Here is a 23,828-nt window from a genome sequence, read left to right as displayed (position 1 = left end):
ATATATATATGGATTTTTGAGGGCTTACAGTTCCACGCACTGGCCATGTCTACAAGCCTTTAATAAAATTTCGACTATTTCAATGTGCTTGCTTGACTCTACCACATTTTGCTACTCCCCAGAGTAACACTCACCGATGATGTTTGCTTGCTAGGCAACTAAGCATTATGCTGCATTGTCACAGGCTTCAATGCTGTCTTCTCGAAGCTATCTTTGTCTCTACGGCACGATTGAAACAGCAGTTAAACTGTTAGGTGCTTAGTGAAGATACCAAAGTATCTATCTATGCAGACACTCTGGAAAACTCCCAGTGTCCTAGTGATGTGCACTTACGCTAAAGATATTTAGCAGGCAAGGAAGTCATGTTTTACCAATCATTGTAAACCAAGGAGATATGCTTTTGTTGCTGTCATAAGTAAATCAGCAACACGCACAAACTGTTACCTGAAAGTTGTGAAAATAGAATAGCAGCCACTTTAATGAGCACATATATGTGCTGTAGCTCGTCCCTTCCAACGAAAGTTTCTGTATGGGCTTGTTGGTATGGCATCTCCCACTTTGTTGTATTGCAGACAGAATGGCAGAGCTTAGAGAGGCACATCAAGCAAACATACTGCTAACTTTTAATAAGGATTTAATTCCAGTTTTCGCCGCCTTACCTATACCCAAGCAAATGTGACAGCACAAGTACATCCCCAGATAAGCATAAGCCAAACCAGGGAAACCACAAGCAGACACTTTGGAGGCCCCGCCAAATCTTAGAAGGTGTTTATTCAACACATATTAAGATTGTTGAGCTCTTTTATTGATAATGAAATTTATCATTTAGTGATGCGTGCATCACTGAATGTACCTTTGTTTCTACGTTTCATAACCGTACGCTTCATTTTGCATTTGCTTCTTTTCATAACTGTGTTTTGGAAGGGAGTCTCATCTTTTGCGATGAAGGGCAGGAAATCATCAGCCGCTGCATTATTTACTTTGTTCATGGGCTCCCATTACCTGTTGTTTGGGAATTTCCTGGTTTGACTGATTTAGTTCTCTGCACTAGTGAGGTGAATACAGTGTACTACAGATGTGGCGCATTCAATGAACTTGTTCTTATGCTTTTTCTTTTACACGCAGTGGCAGTGATTCCTTTTTGTCATGTCTTTCTGCTCAGACTTTCCAACTTATTAGACAAAAAAAAAAAAACTTGGTTTATGTCACCCCTTCGAACAACCTTTCTTGGTCTGTGGTTTATACCATGTATGTTATTAACATCCATCAAAACATCATAATATTGTATAACCTTCAAATAGGTATTAGCGCAGTGGTAAAATTTGATATGAATCTGCTGTTGGACGTTAACACTGTATATTTCTTCAACATGCTTTTCTGTGTCCCTGCCATTCTGCCTACTTACAAGAAAGTTGAAGATTGGGTCTTCCAATGTAACACGGGTGTCTTCTCCCTGCGCAGCTAAACCAGGACAAAACTGCCGACGCAAGGGCACGTAATTTCTGCAGTGGTGGATGGTGAGGGAGAATACGGAGGATGCAGCTGAGACTGAACTTATCCAAGCAAGCCACGCAAGTTCTGCCATGCCTTTGGGAGAGCCTATAAGCACACTGTTTGGGAAAGGAACATTTCCTAGAGAAAAAGACAGGTTTTGTGCAGCTTTTGCTCGTACACTATGTTTCACACCACCCACATTAAAGACCACATAGTGGGGAGAACGCCGTTCAAGTTCAGCAAGTGCCCTGCCAAGTTCGTGCAGACAGCACACTGTCGAGGCCATGTACGGACCCAGGCATGCCAAAAATTATGTCAATGTGCTCACACTTGTGAGCTCAAGGAACTCGTGTTTTGTGCAGATGTGCAGGAGAGAAACACAATGATGGACTTTTTGTGAATGAACTTAAAGGATCTCAGTGCTCCAGAATGCTTTGGGTGGTACCACAAAGGCACACGTACATCTAACCAAGGTGTTGCTTATGTTGGTCTTGCAAGGTAGAGAAGGACCCAGTGGAATGTTGAACTGATTAATTTGCTAGTTTATGCACTACTGTTAAATAGCGGTGCTCTAGGGTGAATGGGCAGCTATTGCAGTGGGGCAGTATAAAAGTAAGGTAGGCAGGATGACAAAGGCACACATGCGAGGAACATGGGCTCTGTGTTCGTATTGGCATGAAGTATGTTTCGAACTCAAGCTGCATCCAGTGAAAGCACGCAGGATGTAGAGTGCTGTGATGTGAATACTAAGTGTGAGCCTTTATTGGAAAACCACTATATTTGGCAATTTCTTGCTTATCAACTTCTTGACGATAAGTGTGCTTTAGTGTTATCTCTTCATACTAGAGCACTGAGATTGAAGAGCAGCGTGCCAGCAAACACAGGGATGAGCATGTTTCAAATCATTCAGCTTTGTCTGCTGTTCCCATGTTGCATGGTCATTCGCGAGTTTGTTGTGCTTGGTTTTGATTGCAGCAAAAAATGTACACATAGGTAATATTATTTTTTTGTGTGTTCTACTTGTGAGACAAAAACCTTCAAATCTTGTTGTAAAAATTACGAGCTTAAACTGTTGGCACTGCCAGTCCATTACTACTAGTGGAATTTTTCTGCCTTGAAAATGACTAAAGTATGAAATGCAATTCAATAAACGAGAAAAAAATATTGAATGCAGTTATAATAGAGTAGTTTCAAAAGAAAGAGTTGCATGACGATAGTCCTGATGAGTGAAATAATTTCATACAGCTGGGGCAACACTTGTCATCTTCTTTGTTTTCAATATAGGCCTGCATAAACACGATGCTGACTGCAAATAGGAAGTTTCTGCTTTGATGTTGCGCATAATGGACCATTAGAAAGACAAAAGAATGATGCCAAAAAGTGTGCTGTCCAAAAATTGTGTTGTCAAAGGGGTTCAATGGTTTGGTTTGCACACACAAGCCGAAATGTCTAACTCCTTTGGCAGCACTATTTTGGTTGGTGTTCTGTTAACTATCATTCTAATATGAATCTATTCCCTGACCAGGTGAAATGTGATCCATTTATTGAATGGACCACACTTAGCACCAGTGACTCTCCAAGTATGATATTGCGTACACACATTGTGGTGATTGGGTTCTGACAACTGTGGATGCTTGTATCATGGATGACCTTCGACACACTCATTCATCAAAAGGATATTTTTATACCATGTAACTCAGAAACTTGCAATTTGCACATTATTATATGATGTTGCATGCTCAATACAACTCGAATTGCTTGTGAAATACATACCTCCGAAATGCGTAAAGTTCACCTATAATTCTATAAAAAATGCATGTCCGACAGGCTCTAACCTCTATCCAGCATTGACAGCAACCCAATGTTGTGACCAATAAGTCAAGATAGCACACGTGCTTCTTTCGTTCCAAAGTCGTTCTTTTAATGTCTGGTGCATGCGTCGCGTGCCAGTTTCTTATACAGTCACCTCGACATAACGAACTTCAATTTAATGAACTTCTCGATATAACAAAATATTTAACGTTTCATAACTTCTTGTGATTGAACACCATGCATTTAGAACCTCAATATAATGAAGTGCGTTTGTATACAATTTCAATATACTGAAATTTTGCTTCTGCCACAAAGGAACTTCGAGACAATAAATGGAAACTTCCGTGGAAGCAGATGGTCACCTGATTGAATTACAAGCAAGTGTTTGGAAACTCGCCTCAAATCACGCGCAGCGCAACACGAGTGACTGCCGAAGTAGAGTCGTATAACTTTCTGTGTCAAGTCTAAGTGTGATGAGATCCTATTGCACCCCGCGCACTTCGTGGGAGGGTGGCTTCACAAATGCCCCCTTCCCGTGAGAGCAAAGGGAAAGAAGGAAAGGGGAGCGAGCTCGTGGTGAGTGCGAGAGGCAGTGCCGGTGGGGAAGGGGGGGCAGCAGTTGGCACGTGTCTCACCCGTGGCTGCGTGTGGTCGTAAGCATAGCTGAGCACATACACAGCCACGCACCCTGCTTTAAAAGTAATCTGCTGCATGTGCTAAGAGTGGGTGAACCGGGACGCCGCGGCATCACATAAGCTGTTTTCCTGCGTGCTTAGTATTCGAGGTTGCGTAATCTAGAGTTTTGGTAACCCGTTGGAGCGAGAGGCAGATGAAGCATTCTCCCTGCTGCCGGCAGTCTTCATGAAAGCGTTGCCCCAGTGCAAGCAATGCTATCAGCCGCAGGGGTGGAGTGCATGGAAAGCGTGGCTGGTCTTTGCTTAATTCGTACCACCAACGTAAAGATATCGTCGACATGGCATGAAACAGTATCATTTGTCCCCAAATCCCAATTTTATCAAAATGAATTGCTTTCTCATTCAAATTTGCTTTTTTTGATTGCCTGATAATTCGGAAAATTCTGGGGCTCCTTTCCACGTCAGAAAAACCGATCAGTTACTGTAGTTATTTGCATAAAAGATCAAATTTCAATACAACAAAATTTCGACATAACGAAGCAAATTGCCAATTTTACCTACTTATTATATTGAGGTTCAGCTGTACTTTCCTCATGACTACTAACGCTTTGAAAAATTGTATCAGATTACATTGTCTTCATTATTGGCCCATATTTTCTCTTGAAAGTATGGGAAGTTCACCTATAACATAACAAAAAATGTTTGTACCACGAACATCAGATGTTGGTCCCATTAAATGATTAACCACTAGTGTTCTTTTTGAAGCAGCGCTTAAATTGGCCTTTTCACTGCAGCACTGGCATTTGTCTCCCACAGATGCAGCACCATCAAGCAATTCTGGCGAAGTCATTTCGTTTCTCCAGGCGTTGATGGCAGATCCTCCCGAACGTGTGGATGAGTTCAAGCCACATGGCCATCGTTTCTTCCAACGTGGTGGAGGAAGTGGTTCTCGGCCACGCTGGATTAAAAAGAAAAAAACGCCGTTCCTCTGCAACGTCTGCCCATACACAACCAACTATGCAAGCCACATCAAAGACCACATGCGGACTCACAGTGGAGAGAGGCCTTTCACGTGCCCGAAGTGTGCGGCCGGGTTCACGACGAACGCAAGCTGTCGACGCCACCTTCGGACCATGCATCCATAGGGTTGATATCTGCTGCAGTGTATGCTACAAACTGCCCAATACGACGCAGCACAAGGTAAGAAAGTGAACATGGCATGTGCCAACTCACAGCCGGGTTTATTGGAAAACTAAAGAAAGTATCCTGGCTATAAAGATACAAGCCTATTTAAACAAAAGCATCACATTCTTGTGTTACACGTGGATCATAAGTCAGTGTATTTCTTGTCCCTGAGATTAATTAAAAAGTTGGCACCCTTCCTGGTGTGAAATGACTCCATGATTTCATGCTTTATGGATCATTTCTCTTTTGACAGAAGTTCTGCATTTATTTAAACGCTTGCACCCACAGTCCCAGAAGTACATTGGCAAATGTAATTGACGTCCGCAAAAGAGATCACTCGTACTGTCTTAGTCTGAGGTTATCAGTGTTTGTACAAGAGCATTGAAGAGCAAACATTGTCGTCCATCGAAGTGTGCACCCTGCAACAAATTTGCATAAAAATAATGCCTCACCAGGCAACATCAAGCTGCACTGACAGAAACTTTTTTCTCGACTTACATCCATGGTGGCTCAGTGGCTTCGTCATTGTGCTGCTAAGCATGAGGTCGGGAGTTCAACATCTTGCTGTCCCTCTTGCCTACCACTCAGAATGTAAAAACTCTCTTCTAACGTGCTTCAAGTGCACATCGAAGAAGCCCGTGGGATAGAAAATTATGAGCACAACATTAAGAGATGAGAAGTCAACAGTGCAGTTCAGAGAGCTCAAGTGCACAATAGTTCAGCAGATCTTGCATTGTGTAGAGCAGGTAAGGCACGGTCTATGAGAGCACGGAAATGGGAACCTAAGGCAGAGCAAATGCAGTTGAAGGTGCATGACAAGAGCAAGAGGAAGACAAGATCTTTGTAGACATGGGACAAGGTCAGCTGATGGAAGAGAGGAACTACAGATATTTGGGAGACTGTAATGAGAATGGATAGATTGCTGTTCCTCCTGATGTTAAATATGTTGCAAGATGTAGCTGTGTGTCTAGCTATTTTAGAATAGAACTTCAAATTCTTCAATGCAACAAATAATGGTAGAACTGGTACGTGTCAGCTGTGGCTGTTTCAGAAACAGTACTGGAAAACATGCCTAGCTGAATGGTCATATCAAAGCTGATAGCAGCAGCTCACAAAACAGTGGCACAAAACAGGGTGCAAATTCGCTTGTCAGCTGCAGTTTTTCTTAGCTAGCCCAGCAAATGCTGTGCCATGTCACTGCTGTCTGAATTGCGGTTTTCTCTGTAGTGGTCTGGAAGTGGGGTCGTAGATATCCTGCAAACTGCAATTGCTGCCAGAACCAATCTTCTAAACGACCTCTGCTGAAATCTACTGTGGAGCAGAGGGTATGAAAGTGACAGCACTGCAGGAATAAATGAAGCCTGGGATAGCAATGTGCAAAGTGGCCGCATGCAGTGACGTGTCCGCAGAAATCTTGAAAAAAGTTAAACCACATTTGTCTACGAGCTGACAATGTTGAAAAGCAGTATATCCTCGTTTTGAATAGAGTAACAGTTTATACGACCTGTGACAGAACAGTGTAGCTCAGTACACACATATGACTTGTTATAAAGGTGGCAACTGCCTAGCACATTTTACATGCAATGTGCATAAAATCAACCAGTCTATAAAGACATTGTTTTGGCTGATTGGAGCATTGTTCTCCATCTGGTCACAATGAAAGGGAGCAGTCGGATGTCAGTGCTGGTCACCAGCACTTAACTTGAGAGTTGCATTAGGCAGTACATTTCCTGGTTAATTTTTGCAATCATGTATACCATACCTTTTCACAGAGCAAGTGCCTTGGGTGTGTGGCGAGCAGCTAAAATTGAAATTGTGCTTGAGCATTGTCATGATATTCAGTTTCGTTTACTATGTATATGTCATGATTTTCACCCAACAGCTGGAGTACCTTGTCAGGCCATCAACCAGGCAAACATCTCGAGTATTGTCTTAAGTATATGTCTTGTATATCTTGGTTCAGTTTATTTCACAGTTTCGAATAGTAGATTCTGAGAGCCAGTTAGGTTTCTGTTTTGCTTACACCGATTGTTTTTTCTTCAAACTTGTATGGTTATGAAATGTGCACCCAAGGTTCAATTCAGTATCAAGTCTGGATGTTAGAAATGAATGTAACTGCATTACTGACCACAGCTTGCTCTCAACTCCTTTTTCCCGCTATCGTCTAACCCAAGATGTTAATATAGCTCCTGAAATTTTGTTTCTGTGGTTTATGTCTATTGCCTAAGCCAGTAACTGATGTTGCCAATGTCTTTTTGAAATGTGCTTGAAATGTTGCAATCAATCGAGAATACATGTGCTTGAACATCAGGGTCACTGGAGCCAGGATCTTGGTAACTGGACTTTGTTGTGGCAACAAATCTGGGCAACACATGGACCTTAGGTTTTGGCCAGTGGACTTATCTTTGTTATGGCAATAACTGTTGCCCCATGTCCACTTGTCAGTCAAGTCCACTTGTGAAATATTAGCTCCAGTTGTCGCCCGAATGTAAGTCCACTTGTCAAAATGTTGTCTCCAATGACGTTTGTATTGTTTGACTGTTGTTCATTACTCTGAGGTGCTTGCCTATCGGTTAGACAGTATCCAAGCGTTACATTTTATGCCTTTTTCTTACTTAGCTGTACCAAAATTTTAAAGTCAGAGCAATATAAATCATGGTGACTTTGTTTCCATTCAGTTGTCCAGTTTGGCAGCGTCTAGGTGAGGACTAGTTTGTGGAGCTATGTTCGCACTTAACCCTTTCAGGTGCCTCCCTCATCATTTGCAGAAAAAGAACCATTTATGTATGTCTCAGTGAAACCAAGAACATCATTGGCAAACTAGAAAGTACTGTTGCTAATTTTTACACACATGTACACAGTTGTGGACAAAGCACCATGGCGGTTAGAAAACTCAACAATGTATATCCTATGGAAAATCAGCAGTTAGGGTGTTCCGTCAGACAAACCAGTACTTTGTTGATCTGTCTGTGCAGCATTTGCCCTTATGGTTAAACTGCTTTCAGTTGGCTCTGCATGTGTCAAGATCACGAGCTTCTCACTGAGGTCTTCTTCTTCACTTCTACCGAAGTTGTGATCTCATTTGTGTGCTTTGTTTGAATGGTATATGTATTTTTCACATTAGCAATAACTCTGAAGATTAAATCAGTGCTGAGCAGGAGTTCGATTCCAGCAGACCCGAGATTCAAATAAGTTTCAGGCTGTCCACAAAGTCCACTGGTAGGGGATGGGGGGAAGCAGGAGAGAAAGTAATTTCTTCCATTAAAATATTTTAAAAATATACATCTCTGTACCACCAGAATCCGCAAATTCTACGTCTTGTGAATTACAGTAGAATCTTGTTACCGTATTTACTTGATCTACTGTGCCCTCGATGGTTACGCACACCCTTTTTTCGTGACCAAAAATAAAGGATGGGGGGGAAAGCCGCCCTCGATTGTAACGAGGACCTGTTTGCTGTGACCAAAAGAAAGAAAAGACCTTTACAGTACCGCACAGCTCATTCTTTCATACAGAAATACAACCTTCTCTCATTTGGAAAAAAAACAAAAGATTTACTCCCAATGCACTAAGGTTGCGATAAATAAAAAAAAGTTGCAGTTTCGCGCAAAAGGGACAGCATCGATTACGATAGCAAATTAGTAGACATCTATACAAGAAGTAAGGATAGTAGTTTTATTGGCTGTATAAACTCTTAAACATTTACTTACTAACTAAATTAACAAGCATGGTGTCACGCACACACAAGCACAAATACGGCTCACTCAATGACCACGGAAACTTTTGAACGCTGGAGTGAGGAAGTGCGGTAGCAGGAGCGAGGGAATTGACCTTTGTGCAGCCTCTCGCTTCGATGTGAACTAAGCGATGAGAACTGCGCAGTGCCCCTAGATACGCAGACTCTTGTCTCTGTTGCAGATCGCTTTCAAATAGGGGCCGCACTACTGAGCCGTATGTAGTGGCGACCGGTGTACGATGCCTCTCCTGTTTGCGCCAGTCCTGCACACAAGTTTCGGGAACTCTGAATGCCTGTGATGCGGCCTGGTTTCCATCCGTCTCTGCACACATGATCGCTTTCCTTTTAATTGTGGCATCATCATGAACTCAGTATGTCTTTGCAGTTGGCACCTCCATGCTGTTAGACCGAATGCAGAAAATTGGAAGACGGATGGTGCACTAACCTAAGCCAAAGGAAGCACTACCTAAGGGCACATACTACAGCACATAGGGGTAGCTACGGCAGCTAGGCTCGAAGTGCGTACAGTGTGGCCATTTTGAAATGCCGGTAGCGATATGGTAACATAGATTTAGGGTTGTACTTGATTCTAATGCGCACGAAATTTTCGAACCCGCTTTATCAGAAAAAGAAAGTGCACATTAGATTCGAGTAAATACAGTAAAATTACCTCAACGGAATGACAGCCTTATGATTGGTTCGTTTTGTATTAAGACAATACAAAAAAAAAGCTTGCTAGATGGAACCACATTTTTTTTCATTTTTTCAAACTCCACGAAATTAAAAATGTTACCAAAAACAAAACTGGGATGCCAATTTTAGTGGCATTGCAACATGCATCGCTGTTAGCACCTTTCCTTTTCTCATTTGCTTGCGAGTTCTCAACGTTACCGCCAAACCTCAATATTCAGCTTGTATGATAAAGAATTTCTCTGTATATTTTGTATCTGTTCAGGATTGCAAGACCTGTTTTCTACAAGAACAATAAAGATTAAATATTTGCATAATACTGGCAGAATTGAACTATAATTTAGAAATTTTTAAGGCTTTTTTGCAGAATGTCCCAAGAAGATAAATGTGTATGTAAATAAAAGTCTTGCAGTAAGAAGGATGCTTTAATGAAGAGCATATTCGCAGGAATTAACATGTTCTTCCCTTTTTTGACCAGTCCTCACATGGAATGCTTTTGCTACAAACAAGTCTTCTTGATGTAGTAGAGTCATTGAATGGTAATCTCGTTTGATTTATACCATGTTAAAGGACTGTACACATTTCTTTACATTTTTGCATTCTTTTGCATTGTTGTAGTTCTGTGTGTATGGCTGGCCTGTGCATTGTAATCCCATGTCTGTTGCCAACATGTACATAGAATAAAATGTCATTCTGAGTATGTACTGAAATCATTACAGGGCAGGTAAAGTGCATAAGCCTGTAGCGACGACAGTGACCATAATAACGGTTCAAATGTTCTTAATATAACACTGCCTGAAAAAAATTGCTCACAAAACGCCTTAAACGATGGCTATTACTGCTCAAGTGAATTTGAAAGGAGATCAGTATTAGTTGGAAAGGCACCTAAAAAAAAAATCCAAGCTGCTGTGAGCCTCTGCAGCATTTTAAAATTTCTTATGCACTGCCCAAACACAAACAATATTGTGCACAAATGCTAATCAACATCATCAAGCACTGAGGCTCATAGAAAAACATTCCCAGAGGTGCCAAGGGTCGTGTATCGCTGCATTGGGAACATCAAAGACATGTTAGGGTCACAAAAAAAGTAAGCCCTCAATGTTCCGTGAACATAACATCCTGCACTTGCCTTGGGTGTCAGTTCTGAAGACCTCAAAATGATGTTAATTTAAAAGCACTACAAGTGATTATGGGCATGAAATTTTTCATCTATATGATTTCTAAATTATTGTTTTAGTGGAATGTTGTCTTTGCCACAAAGAATATATTGGCGAAGCAGGGCAGCCAATCAATGCCAGATTAAGTGGACTTCATACGGACATGGCTAAGAAAATTTCAGAAGCAGTTGCACACTGTTTTAACTTGCAAGCTCAAAACCTTAATGAAATCGAGCTTCATCTGTGACAGTTTCACTTTCTTAGGTGAGAGACTGAAAATATAGAGAATAACACCTTGTTAAGTTCAATACACCACAACCCAGAGGCATTAATGTTGCTAAGGGAGCGCTTGTAATTTGTTCCTTTAACCAGTGGCATAAGTATAACAAGCAGCCCTTAGTTTCCCATAGTCTTATACGCCTCTCACATTGCAAGTGTAATGTGATTTCCATCAAATAACATTAAGTGAATTCAATGTTACTTTTCCTGCTTGCTGTCGCATGGAGAAAAATAATGGCGATCACCTTGAGTTGAAAAGGGCAAAAAAACTTGCATTTAACATGTGTACTTCTTTGGACTAATACATTCTTTGAATAAAAAGATGCTTTAAGAACATGTGCTTGGCCATTTTAGTCAATTTATCATAGAAGCACAACAGGAACCCAAGTCAAGCTTAGTGAGACCATCAAAAAGCAACGTGGCTGATGACTTCTAAATGATCTTGCCATACATTTAAGAAAACGTACATTTCTGCCCAACATCTTGGTTCTTCACATGCGGAAGTACCAAAGTGCCAGGACTAAACAAACAACATAGCGAAGCAGGGCAGCCAATCAATGCCAGATTAAATGGACTTCATACGGACATGGCTAAGCGTCTGCTGAAGAGAGAGAAGCGTTTTGTCTAAATATTGCAGTGCTTTTTTACATCAGTAAATTGGCTTAGTAAACAAAAAAAAAACAATTTTAATTGCCATGATAAGAAAAGTATGAGTCATTAGCAATCTCTTTAAAACATCTCTGATATCAAGACTACGCATTCGATCCCGAATCAAACGTGAGTGAGTTCCGTGAATTCATTCAGTTGAAAGTGTCCTTTTGAACAATAGTTATTACGTCTTCCCGTCTGATGGCAAACAAATGGCTTTGTAAACAAATGTCATTCATAGTAAAGGACTTCAGATTTTCCATGTGATAAAGGTATTACACCTGGATAGACCAGAGCTGATCACGCCCCTGGTCCCAATTTGTTTATGCCATTAGATATTTCCTTTTGTCATTTTATTCCTTACAAGCAAGGTTTTAGTAATATACTTCTCGCCCATAAGTGTATCGTTTCATTTACTTAATATTTGGTTAACTTCGTTTTTTTTTGCCCCTCAACTCTTGAAAAGATGTGTATTCCTACCTTCACTTCCAACTAAGCATGTCTTTTTAAATATCAGTTTCTTCTATGGGTTTTGATTTTTTCCTGTCTTTTTCTTTGCAAATCTTCAAACAATGCGAAATTTTATTTCCTTTTTGTCCAAGAAGATGGGTTTCTGTTGCGGCGATAGGTCACCCTTGGTACCTCCGAGGTGACAAAGACAATGATTATATCCGCCAGCTAGATGACCTTAAAGTAACTAACGATATCGGAAAGAAACTATCTTCAAATTCCTCTCGACTGAGCGTATGATGTCGCATCCAGATTCTAGAGGCCGCTGAAATTTGCTAAGAATCAACCTACACGAGAATCTTGGAGACCGCCAACCTTTATAGCAAAAGTATTCTAATGCCCTCCCAAGCATAAACTAGGAATCCTGCAAGAATACCACCCAATATTATCTAGTAACAAGCGTCTGAAAAAAGCATTACCGGAGGCAGCAAGGGTCGCCTATAGCCGCAACACAAACTGTTACAAAAGTCATGTTTGTGCAGAAGTCATGAAACAGAAGTCTTGTTAGTGCATGCAAAAGTGAGCCATCATTGTTCCCCCCATGATGAAAGCATGCTCTCATCCCAATGCAAAACCTACAAGCAACTTTAAACTGACCTTAAAATTAAAAGCACCACAACTAGCTATACACATGAAGTGAAGGCTAGCTTCACTTTCATTTGTTCTGATGTAATTTATATGCTTGAATGTTCCTTCTGTAAGAAACTATATATCGGTGAACCTGGACAATCTATGAATGTCACATTAAACAGACATTTATTTATTTACCCTCAAGGCCGAAGCATTACAGAGGGGAGTAGGTAGAGAATAAACATAGTGCACAATAATATGACAAAGCATGGCAAGGCATGGTAACTCCTAATTATACAATGTTGGCTAAGGCAGATTTAAATCGTGTGTTATTATAATGGAAAAAAATGTAGGAAGAAAGGCGATTCCAATGTTGTGAAGTTCGAGGTAAGGAGGAGTAAAGAAAGGTTTTAGTATGATGTGGCACGATACTAACCTTAAAGTGATGGTCAACACGGTTGGATATATAATGTGACTGAAGAATGAATTCGTCACGGAGGGTCGGGTGATAGTAAAGCTGATGAAAAAAGTTCAAGCGAAAATTTCTTTGTCGGGTTGCTAGAGATGGAATAGAGATATCAGATTTCAAAAAAGTTATACTGGCATTGCATTTATAACAGGAACAAATGAAGCGAGTAGAGCAATTCTGCACCATTTATAGCGAAGCAACCGAAGTGTTAGTGCTTGGATCCCAGACTGGAGTGGCATATACTAATTTAGATCGAGTGAGTGTTATACAACAAGACCTTCAAAGATGAAGGGGCTACTGAAAAGTTATGGCGTAAGTAAACTAACATGCGATTAGCATTGTTAATTATCTTGTTAATTACATTGCACTGATACAGCTAAAAAGCTTGCTAAAGCAGTCACTGAGCATTTCAACTAACGAGGTCATGATTTTGATGAACTTAAACTACATCCTACAGTCAAATTTCCATTCTGCGCGAGACAGAAAATATGGAGAATATTATTACCTCGCGCATAAGTTCAAGACATTGCAACCAATAGGCATAAACATTTAAAAGGGAGCTTTAGAATTATTCGCTATGCTAAATTTCAAACTACCCGCCGTGGTTGCTCAGTGGCTATGGTGTTGAGCTGCTGAGCACGAGGTCGCGGGATCGAATCCCGGCCACGGCGGCCGCATTTCGATGGGGGCGAAATGCGAAAACACCCGTGTGCTTAGATTTAGGTGCACGTTAAAGAACCCCAGGTGGTCAAAATTTCCGGAGTCCTCCACTACGGCGTGCCTCATAATCAGAAAGTGGTTTTGGCACGTAAAACCTCAAATATTATTATTATTAAATTTCAAACTATAGGCGAGAGCACTTGCATTATTTTTCATGGGTTGCTTTGTTGCTTTTGTTATTTTGGTTGTCAATAATATTCCAAAGTCCCCACTTCCTTTTCTTGCATTCATTCTTTTGGTTGTTTTATCTATATCATTATGTATTTATTCATTTTTTTTACGCAAGCTCTATTTTCTGCTGTTTCTTTGATTCTCTCTTGCAGACAGCTGATAATTCACTGACCTACAGCAGGGCAGATAATCCCCCCCTCCCCCACGTTGCCCAGGCCTTGCCCACTCGCCTTACTCCCCTCTCCACTATAAAAGAACCCTGCCTGTATATACTTTGCCGAGGAGAGCATATGTTGCCTTGAAAACATCACGTCCACTTGTTGAAATGTTGGCTCCTGCTTTCATCATCTTCTCGTCTTGCTCATCGTCTTGAATTTCCATCTCCTGCATTCAACGTGTTTTCTCTGGATTTATAAACAAATGTAATTGTTCAAAAAGACATGAGATTTACCGTGTGACAGAGATATTACACATGGGTAGACCAGAGCTGATCATGACCCTGGTGCCAATTTTCTACATCATTAAATATTTGTTAATTTTCATTCATATTTCATATTTGTTAATAGGTTTTAATTCTATTTTTTCCTGTCTTTTTCTTTGCACGACCTCAAACAATGTGACTTCTGTTTCTTGTTTTCTGAGATGTGTCTGCAGTATTCTCAGTGCTTGCTTTCATGTTTTGAATTGTTTTAATTTTTAAAGGCTTCCAAACCAGAAGCAGAAGCAGAAGCCTCCCAATCACCGCCACACTTCCTCTTCTGCCCCTCATTTCATGTTCTCCTCCTTGCCCCATTTTTTGGCAGCTTGACTTTCACTCACTTGGCGCACCAACTTATTCTCCTCCTCCTCCATTGTTGGTGGGGGAGAGTGAGCTACGCGTACATGAAAAAGCTGCAAAGAAAAAGCAGTTGCTGCGTTGGCCAAGACAAGTGTCCTTGGCAGAACGTTGGCCTCAGCGACACTGCTTGTTCTACCACTCTCAGTTATTTCAAGCCTTCATTTTCTTGTGAACCTCTCTCTCGTTTTGGATTTTTGAGGGCTTACGGTTTCACACACTGGCCATGTCTACAGGCCTTTAATAAAATTGTGGCTCTATTTAACTGTGCTTGCTTGACTCTATTTCATTTCACCGCTCTCCATAGTAGCACTCACCTGTGAAGTTTGCTCGCTAGGCAACTAAGCATTATGCTGCTTTGTCGCAGACTTCTCAAAGCCATCTTCTTTGTCTCTATGGCACGATTAACAAAGCAATTGAGGTGGTAGGTGCTTAGTGAAGATATCAAAATATCTATCTATGTAGACATTCAGAATGCGCCCAATATTGGTAGGGATGTGATATGTGGTAAGGAAATTGAGTAGGCAAGGAAGGCATGTTTTACAAATCAGTGTGAACTAAGGAAATGGTTTTTTGTTGCTATAGTAAGTAAACCTGCTGCAAACACAAACTGCTATTTGAAAATTGTAAAAATACAATGGCAACTACTTTAATGAGCACATGCACTTAATTTTGTAGCTTGGCCCTTCCGATGAAAGTTGCTATATTGGCTTGTTGTGATAGCATCTTTCACTTTGTTGTAGTGCGGACAGAATGACAGGGTGTGGAGAGGCATATTAGACACACACGGCGCTAACTTCCAGCAAGGATTTAATTCCAGTTTTCACCGCCTTACCTATACCCAGCCAAATGCGACACAGCACATGTACATTACTGGGTAGGCATAAGCCAAACTGGGGAAACCACAAGCAGACGCTTTTGAGGCCACACCAAATTTTAGAAGGGGTTTATTCAGTGCATACTAAGATAGTCAAGCCCTTTTGTTGATAACATTTGCGGTTTACTGATGCCTGCATCACTAAATGTAGCTATGTTTCTAGCTTTTGTAACCAAATGCTTCATTTTGCACCTCCTTCTGCTCGTAACTATTTTTTGGAAGGAGTCTCATCTTTTGTGATGGGGGGCAGGAAATCATCAGCTGTTGCATTATTTACATTGTTCATGGGCTCCCATATCCTATTGTTTGCGAATGTACCGGTTTGACTGATTTAGTTATTTCCACTAGTGAGGTAAATGCAGTATCCTGCAGATGTGGTGCATTCAATGAATTTGTTTTTATGCTTTTATTTTACATGCAATGCCAGTGAGTCATTCTTGCCTTGTCTTCCTGTTCAGACTTGCCAACTTATTAGGCACATGAAAAATGTGGTTTATGCTACTTTTTCAAGCAATCGTTTTTTAGTCTCTGTTAAAAGCCATGTATGTTATATCCATCAAAACGCAATAATATCCTGTAATGTTTAAATGCATATAAGCACAATGGTAAAAATTTGATATGAATCTGCTGTTGGAAGTTAACACTGTTTCTTTAACGTGCCTTTCTGTGTCCCTGCCATTCTGCCTACGTTACAAGAAAGTAGAAGATTGGGTCTTCCGATGTAACATGGGTGTCTTCTCCCTATGCAGCTAAACCAGGACAAAACTGTCGACACAAGTGCAGGTAATTTCTGCGATGGTGGACGGTGAAGGAGAATACGGAGGAGGCAGCTGAGACTGAACTTATCCAAGCAAGCCACGCAAGTTTTGCCATGCCTATAAGTGCCTATAAGCATACTGCTGTTTGGGAAAAAGAAGGTTGCCTAGAGGAAAGAACTGCTTTTGTGCAGGTTTTGCGCATACACTGCGTTTCACAACACCCACTTTAAAGACCACATTTCGGGGAGAACCCCCTTCAAGTGCACCAAGTGCCCTGCCGCGTTTGTGCAGACAGCAAACTGTCGGCGCCATGTACGGAGCCAGGGGTGCCAGAAAGTTCCATTGACTTTATTATGTCAGTGTGCTGACACTTGTGAGCTCAAGGAACTCGTGTTTTGTGCAGATGTGCAGGAGAGAAACACAATGATGTGCTTTGTGTGAATGACATAAAGGATCTCAGTGCTCCAGAATGCTTTGGATGGTACCACAAAGGCACACGTACATCTAACCAAGGTGTTGCTTATGTTAGTCTTGCAAGATAGAGAAGGACTCAGTGGAATGTTGAACTGATTAATTTGCCAGTTTATGCACTACTGTTAAATAGCAATGCTCTAGGGTGAATGGGCTGTTGTTACAGTGGGGTAATGTAAGAATGTAGTCGAGTTGACAAAGGCATACAAAGGAGAAACATGGGCTCTGCATTTGCATTGGCATGAACTATGTTCCTAACACGAGGTGCTGGCCATGAAAGCACGTAGGACGTAAAATGCAGCAGTGTGTGTGTGCTGTCCAAGTGTCAGCCGTTATGGAAGAATTATTGAAATTTGGCAATGTTTTTCTTATCAGCTTTGTGACAGTGTGTTCTAGTCTTAGCTCTTTGTACTGGGGCACTGATATTGAAAAGCAGCTTGTCACCTAAACCAGGACTGAGCTTGTCCTAAATAATTCAGCTTTAAAATCTATGCTTGTCTGTGTTGTGTTCCCATTTCGCATTGCCATTCACTAGTAGTTTCCTCGGTTTTGATTGCAGCAGAAAATGTACGTGTCAGTAATTTTTTTTTTCTGTGCTCTACTTGTGAGACAGGAAAAACCTAGAACTCTTGTTGTAAAAGTTCTATGCTTAAACCATTGGCACTGCCAGACATTTACAACTGCCGGAATTTTTTCAGGCTTGGAAATGATTGATATAAAATGCAATTTTACTGAAGAAAAAAAAAACAAACTATATAGCTGAAATAATAAAACAGCTCTGAAAGAACGATTTGCATGATGATTGCCCTGATGAGCATAAGAATAATTGGCTTCTCATGCATGCTACTGTTTTAGAATAGGGCTGCATAAGCACAATCCTGACTTCAGGTAGCAAATGTTTCTGGTCAAGGACTGTGCATAACAGGTGAGCCACTTTGCATAAAAAAAATTGCTAGTTTATCTCGGCTACCTTTCTGATTATGATATTGCATACATAATGTGTGACGATTGTAATGTCTAGATAGCTGTGCACCTGCGCGTCATGGATGACCTTGCACACTGATTTATCAAAGATTCCTGTACCTCATATTTCTTACAAACTTGTTTATTTTGTACATACTGTGGTGAACTAGCGTATGCTGACCACTCCTATAGTTTTCTATTTGATACCTCGAAAGGAGGTAAAGTCAGCCTATAATGCTGGAGAAAAGTACACGACTGATGTTAAAATATAACATCTGTCCTTTAGCATAGCAACCCAATGCTTTATGGCCATTAGTCTGCAATTGTGCACATACTTCTTTCGTGCCAGTTGCTTCTTGTTGTGCCTGGCGTGTGCATCACATACCAACTTGTGCTTTGAAACACTGTTAGATTGCACTGCCTTTGGTCTTGGTCAAAAATAAAAAAATAAAAGCAGGTATCACAAACATGCTATATCGGCCCCTTTGAGTGCTTAACCAGTAATTTTGCAACTCGATCGTTATTACAATCATCATTGCATTCATTTTGGTGCTCGGCTTAACTTTGCTCCTTCATATAAGCACTGGCATTTGTCTCCCACAGGTGCAGCAGCATCAAGTAATGCTGGTGACGGAACTTCATTTCTTCTGTTTGCTCCGGTGGATCCACCCAAGGAGGCAAATGGGTCCAGGCCAGATGAGAATCGTATCTTCCAAGGTGCTGGAGAAAGCAGCTCTCGGGCACGTCCTTTGGGCACGTGGATAGAGCCTCTCCTCTGCAACCTCTGCCCATACAGAATGCACTATTTAACCCACTTCAAGGACCACATGCGGACTCACAGTGGAGACAGGCCCTTCAAGTGCACAGTGTTCAGCCACATTCACGAAGAAGACAAGCTGTCGGCGCCACATGCGAAGTCTGCATCAATAGGTTTGATGGCTGAGGGAGGGCATTGCTACAAACTGCACGATAAGATGGGACACAAGGTAAGAAAGAGAACAAGACAAGTGCTGACTCACAAATGAGTTCATTGAAAAATAAATAAAAAGAAAGCCTATATAGCACAGATTGTTTTCACCACGCTCTCATGGGAACTGCCTTGTTTGATAATATGGGATGTGTACATTGCTTGCCTCGGACTGCCTGCGCTGCTTGTATTCAAAACGGCAGCATATCACGCTGTTGCAGAGCACAGCAAGCCGCTGTATTGGCATTTGTTGCCGACAATGACTGCATTAATGGCACGAAACTTTGGCCAATGTTTCGGAAGACGTAAATGTTGCATATCTGTCCTTCCGAGCCCATTATGCCTTGTGCAGGTGCCATGAGTACTGCGAAACATTTCATGTGCTAGAAGGCAAGGCTAGAAATCGTTTTCCAAGACGCAGTTCACTGTGCGTGCTTTCAGTTGCTGTAATGATTCAGGATTACTGTCGTTGGCTCATTGTTTTTTCTTATTGCTCATGGCTTGGAAAGCACAGTGTGCTCTGTTCTTGGTTCAGTAATGTTTCTCGATGCGATGTCGTTCATTTTATTTATTTGCATAATCACTTATGAATTTGTGAATAAGTGAATAATCACTTATGTAAATTGTGATTTGTTTATTCTGCACTCTGAGCTTAAAACATGTGTTCAGTTTTAGTTTTTGCTTGCAAAAAGGACATTATTATGTTTGTACTACATTGACATTGAGGCTCGTGATGAAACGTTTTAGCTTCGAACATTCTTACGTAACATATGTAAACCTCTCATTGGCCAGCATAGTCTTTACCGAATGCACTCTTGGGACTGTAAGTATCATTGATTTTCAGTGAATGGGGTCAGGCGTTAGTGGACCAGAAGAGTATTTACAAGCATGAACGAGTGTCTACTACATTTTCAGTGCTGTCTGGCCACCACATTCTTTTCTTACTAATTGCACAATTGTTCTGCTACAGCAACAACTTGGTTTGAGTTAGATGACGGTTCATTTTATTCTGAGGTTGTGGCGCAAGGGAACAAGGACTAAGAAAATTTGGGAAAATGGTAGGTGCAGTAAAGCAGAGTTAACAGAACGTGATTAACAAGCGGTACATCCTTTTTCCCCAGTTCTCCATTCTGAACACAGAACACTGAGATCAAGTCAGCTTTTTGTAGGAAGATCCATATAACAATGCAATAGTTGTCGATTAAGTAACTAGCAAGCAGCCTCAGTAAAGTGTGTATACTTACAGCATATTTAGCAGAATAAAAAAAATGTGGGTTTAGCATCCTCAAACTATGCAGTGGGTCCCGAGTGTTCCAGACTCATTTCAAGCATATGGCGCACTTTAATCCACACCTAAATCTAATTATAGGAGCATTTTTACATTCCTCTACTTTTGGAATGTGCATGCTGCAGCTGGAATCCGAACTGCCATGAAGGGGATAACACGTTTCTTGAACGCTGCGGGTCCAAGGAAGCATGATACAGTGGAATCTCGGTGATACGAATCTCACGGGGTCACGAAAAATATTCGCATTAGCCAAAATTCGTATCATTGAAACAATTAAAACTAGCTAAATTAAAGAGTCAGAGGTGAACTCACTCAGGCACACGTACGTAAAAAGCATTTATTTCTTAAAGAAAAAGTCTCAAATGTCCTTCTGCCTCTTTTTCTTTGTCAGGTCACTTAGCAGACTGTTCAAATCCATAAAAATGCATGGATAATTTCATCCGCGGCCATAGCACACCTCAGAACTTCGAGCGCATGCAGCGTTTCAGCTGCTGGTGGTGGACCTTCGCCGTCGCCCACGTCTAACACAAAGAATCTGGTCCGAAGCACAGCAGCTATTCCGTCCGATGGCACGTGGAAAAGGAGTAAAAGCACAAAAGAAACAAAAGCGCCACTGCTTCAAACTCTTCGCGCCCAGTTGCGGCCTCCGCACTGTCCGACGCTGCGTCTGCGCCTCCGCATCAAAAGAGAAAGGGAGAAATCGTGTGACTGCGTGCTGTTCTCTCTCGCTGCCGTCGGTAGGGCAGCATTTATTAAGGCGAAAGCTTTAGCTCTTGCTCGCGGTCGCGTCCGTCCGTCCGTGCGCTGGAATCGTGCCAACCATGGATGGTTCCAACTATGGCCTCTCCTCCGCGCAGCGGCGCAACCTCTTCCTCTCCATAGCAACCGGCGCGACGGTGTGGGCGCCGCTGTGCATAGCGACTGCTACGTCACACAGTAGCGCTAGAATGAAAGCGCGCGCGTCGACCATGCGTTGGCAGTAGCAGCTGCACCGGCGCTCCATCGCCAGATGTCTCGTTGCAGTCGGGTGAGTGAGACGCATGGCTCCAAAGCGGCCCAGTGATTCCGTGCCAAGCGGTTCGGGGAAGTGGCAGCAGACGCCTAATTCCCCCAACACCGAACGCCAGAAGGACAAGGCGCGAATGCGCATGCGACGACCGAACATGTCACCAGATGCGAAAGCGAGGGAGGCCGAACGGAAACGCCAGCTGCGACTGATTAGATCGCCGGGTTCCAAAGGCAGGGAAGCAGAATGAAAGCGGCAGCAGCGACAAGCAATATCGCTGAACACTAAAGCGAATGAATTTGAGCACAGACAGCAGCAGCAACTGGCTATGTCACTGAACATCAAAGCCTGGGAAGTGGAGCGCAGACGGCAGCAGCGTCTGGCTTTCGCCAAGCACACTTTAAAATTTCCAGTGTCTTCGGTAATTTTCTTATCAACTGACGTGGGTCGAAAACTGATCCGTAACAACCGTTCTCTAGCACGTTGCAAAGTAACGGGGCTTGGCCGGGACCACAGAAAAATTCATATCATCTGGAAATTCGTATTAGCCATGATCGTATCATCGAGATTCCACTGTAACTTGTTTACAGTTTTTAACAAAGGAGGCTATTCAGTGCGGTACTTGAAAAACTATTTCCGAATAACACTGACCAGGGATTCACTAGTCACAAGCGTGGTAATCGTCATACTATTCCTGCTTAATACTCACAACCTGGGCTTCGTGCCCGATTGACCTTTGCGTAGTTGTGCATTTAACATTACACAGCATCCACCTCATCGGACTCTTTGTTAATGTCACCATCCAGTGCATACATGGTGTGTTTCTTAACAGGCTTTTCGCTGCTTACTGGGCACACCCTAGACAGATGTCCATGCCTCCTGCAGTTGTGCCATACAGTTCACAGGTGATGGCAGCAGTTGTCAGCTATGTGCGAATACCTACTGCAATGGGCACAAGGCAAACTGGTGTCTGTGGACTTCCTAACAGGCCTTGCTACTCTGGACATTCTCAGGGCTGTCCATTCGAAGTTGGCGTACTCTGGACACTGCGATTTCTTGCGTCTATGTCATGTGTCAACAACAGCTTGCTCAACTGACATGACAAAAACTTCTATATGCTTCAAGGACAACATACCGCTAGGTAATAGGTGGTGCCATATGTCTTCATCTCGAGCTTCGCACACTATTCAGTCCAGTATCATTCGCTCCCGCAAAGTGTCAGAGCTGCAGCTTTTGCCAAAGTGGCGCTAGTCTGCAGTGAACTCTCGCAATGCTTTGCCTTTCTTTTTGACGCGCGTGAAAATATGGTAACTTGTAATTAGCTGCTTTACTTTAGACACTTGATGGCTTTGCAAGTGCTCGGCGATGACCCCAGCTCATCCATCCCCTACAGATGGCATTGTCCTTGAATACACTTGACCACACTATTTAGGCAGAGAGGCCGCCAGCCAGGCACGTTGTCTCACCCATACGCTAATTTTATGTCCTTCAATATGCACCGCTATGCGAATTTGGTAGGTTTCCCAGGTACCTTCCGTTTCGATGAACTTTGGGGCACAATCGGGAGCCAAAATAGTCATTAGGAGAGGGGTGTCAAATAGCCATCATGCAGATCCCATCTTCGACATTATTGATATGTCACGAGTCACACTGATTGAACAACAGAAGAAAGGACGTGTCTATTAGTGTGTCATTTTTATATGTTTATGCTACGATGTCAGTGCCAACATCATGCATGAAAGGCATGAAGATAAGGTTGGGGATGCTAAACAGCGGCTAGGCAGAAGTCCCTGCATATGACTTCTGTAAAGATCCAAAGTTGTGCAAAGGTCTGCAATCTTAAGCTTCAATATTGGGCCATAAAAACGCTCCTCACAAGCGCTGGAGCCATGCTTGGGCTGATTGCACTGTCAGCAGTGCACTTTTAAAGGGAGTCGCTTTCTTTGCCTCTTTTGCCCATTTTCGTGGTTGGTCGGTGGCCGATGGTCTGTAGTCGGACTTGGGAACGAAAACGTTTGTTGGCTCACTTATTTGTTTGGTCTCTTTGCTTATAGTCACAATCATTGTGGATTTTGTCTTCTTGTCTTTTGGGGGTGTTGTGAGAGGCACTTTGTCTCTCATGTCAAATTAACATGCTTAGTTTTTATGCCTACATCTAAATGCAGGCGTAATGTTTACTGAAAATGCAACACCACTGAGCGCATATGTCGGCACAACGTAACAGCATCTGTGAGCATTCCTGATTTCCAGGCTATAGGTTGAGCACAATATCAAACTTTCAGAGAATGGCTGTTTCATTAAAGGGCCCCTGAAACGGTTCGGACAAATTTTGTCGACGCGTAGGGTACAGCTTAAGTAGAACATTCGCACCGCAATTTAAGTGAAGCGTTACGTATTAATGGAGCTACAAGCGATTAGAAGTTACCCTCCTCCCTAGCCATGCTTTTCCTCCTCAACTCGTTCGCCGAGCGAGCGGGGCTAAGCTCCGCCTTCACTGGTTCCGCGTCACGATGCGACGTCACATCGTCCACTTCCTGTTGTTTTGGAGCCCGCCCCCGCCCGCGCGAGACCTCTCCGCTAGCCGCTT

At 42.3% G+C, this 23,828-nt stretch overlaps 1 protein-coding gene and 1 long non-coding RNA gene across 2 annotated transcripts in view; one reads left to right on the top strand and one right to left on the bottom strand.

The window, feature by feature from the left end:
• LOC135904996 (zinc finger protein 513-like) overlaps positions 1–23,828 on the top strand; it is a 78,691-nt gene that overhangs the window by 9,339 nt on the left and 45,524 nt on the right. The window contains exons 2-4 of the mRNA XM_065435992.2: positions 1,462–1,648; positions 4,758–5,141; positions 18,584–18,966. Of these exons, the coding sequence (XP_065292064.1) occupies positions 5,108–5,141; positions 18,584–18,966 (417 nt within the window). The 5' untranslated portion in view covers positions 1,462–1,648; positions 4,758–5,107. The remainder of the gene's footprint in view (positions 1–1,461; positions 1,649–4,757; positions 5,142–18,583; positions 18,967–23,828) is intronic.
• LOC139061334 (uncharacterized) overlaps positions 1–23,828 on the bottom strand; it is a 42,713-nt gene that overhangs the window by 9,357 nt on the left and 9,528 nt on the right. The gene's annotated exons all lie outside the window — the stretch shown is intronic.

This window comes from Dermacentor albipictus, chromosome 6 (assembly GCF_038994185.2).
Source record: "Dermacentor albipictus isolate Rhodes 1998 colony chromosome 6, USDA_Dalb.pri_finalv2, whole genome shotgun sequence".
Lineage (NCBI taxonomy): Eukaryota > Metazoa > Arthropoda > Arachnida > Ixodida > Ixodidae > Dermacentor > Dermacentor albipictus.
This window is presented reverse-complemented; position numbering and strand designations above follow the sequence as displayed.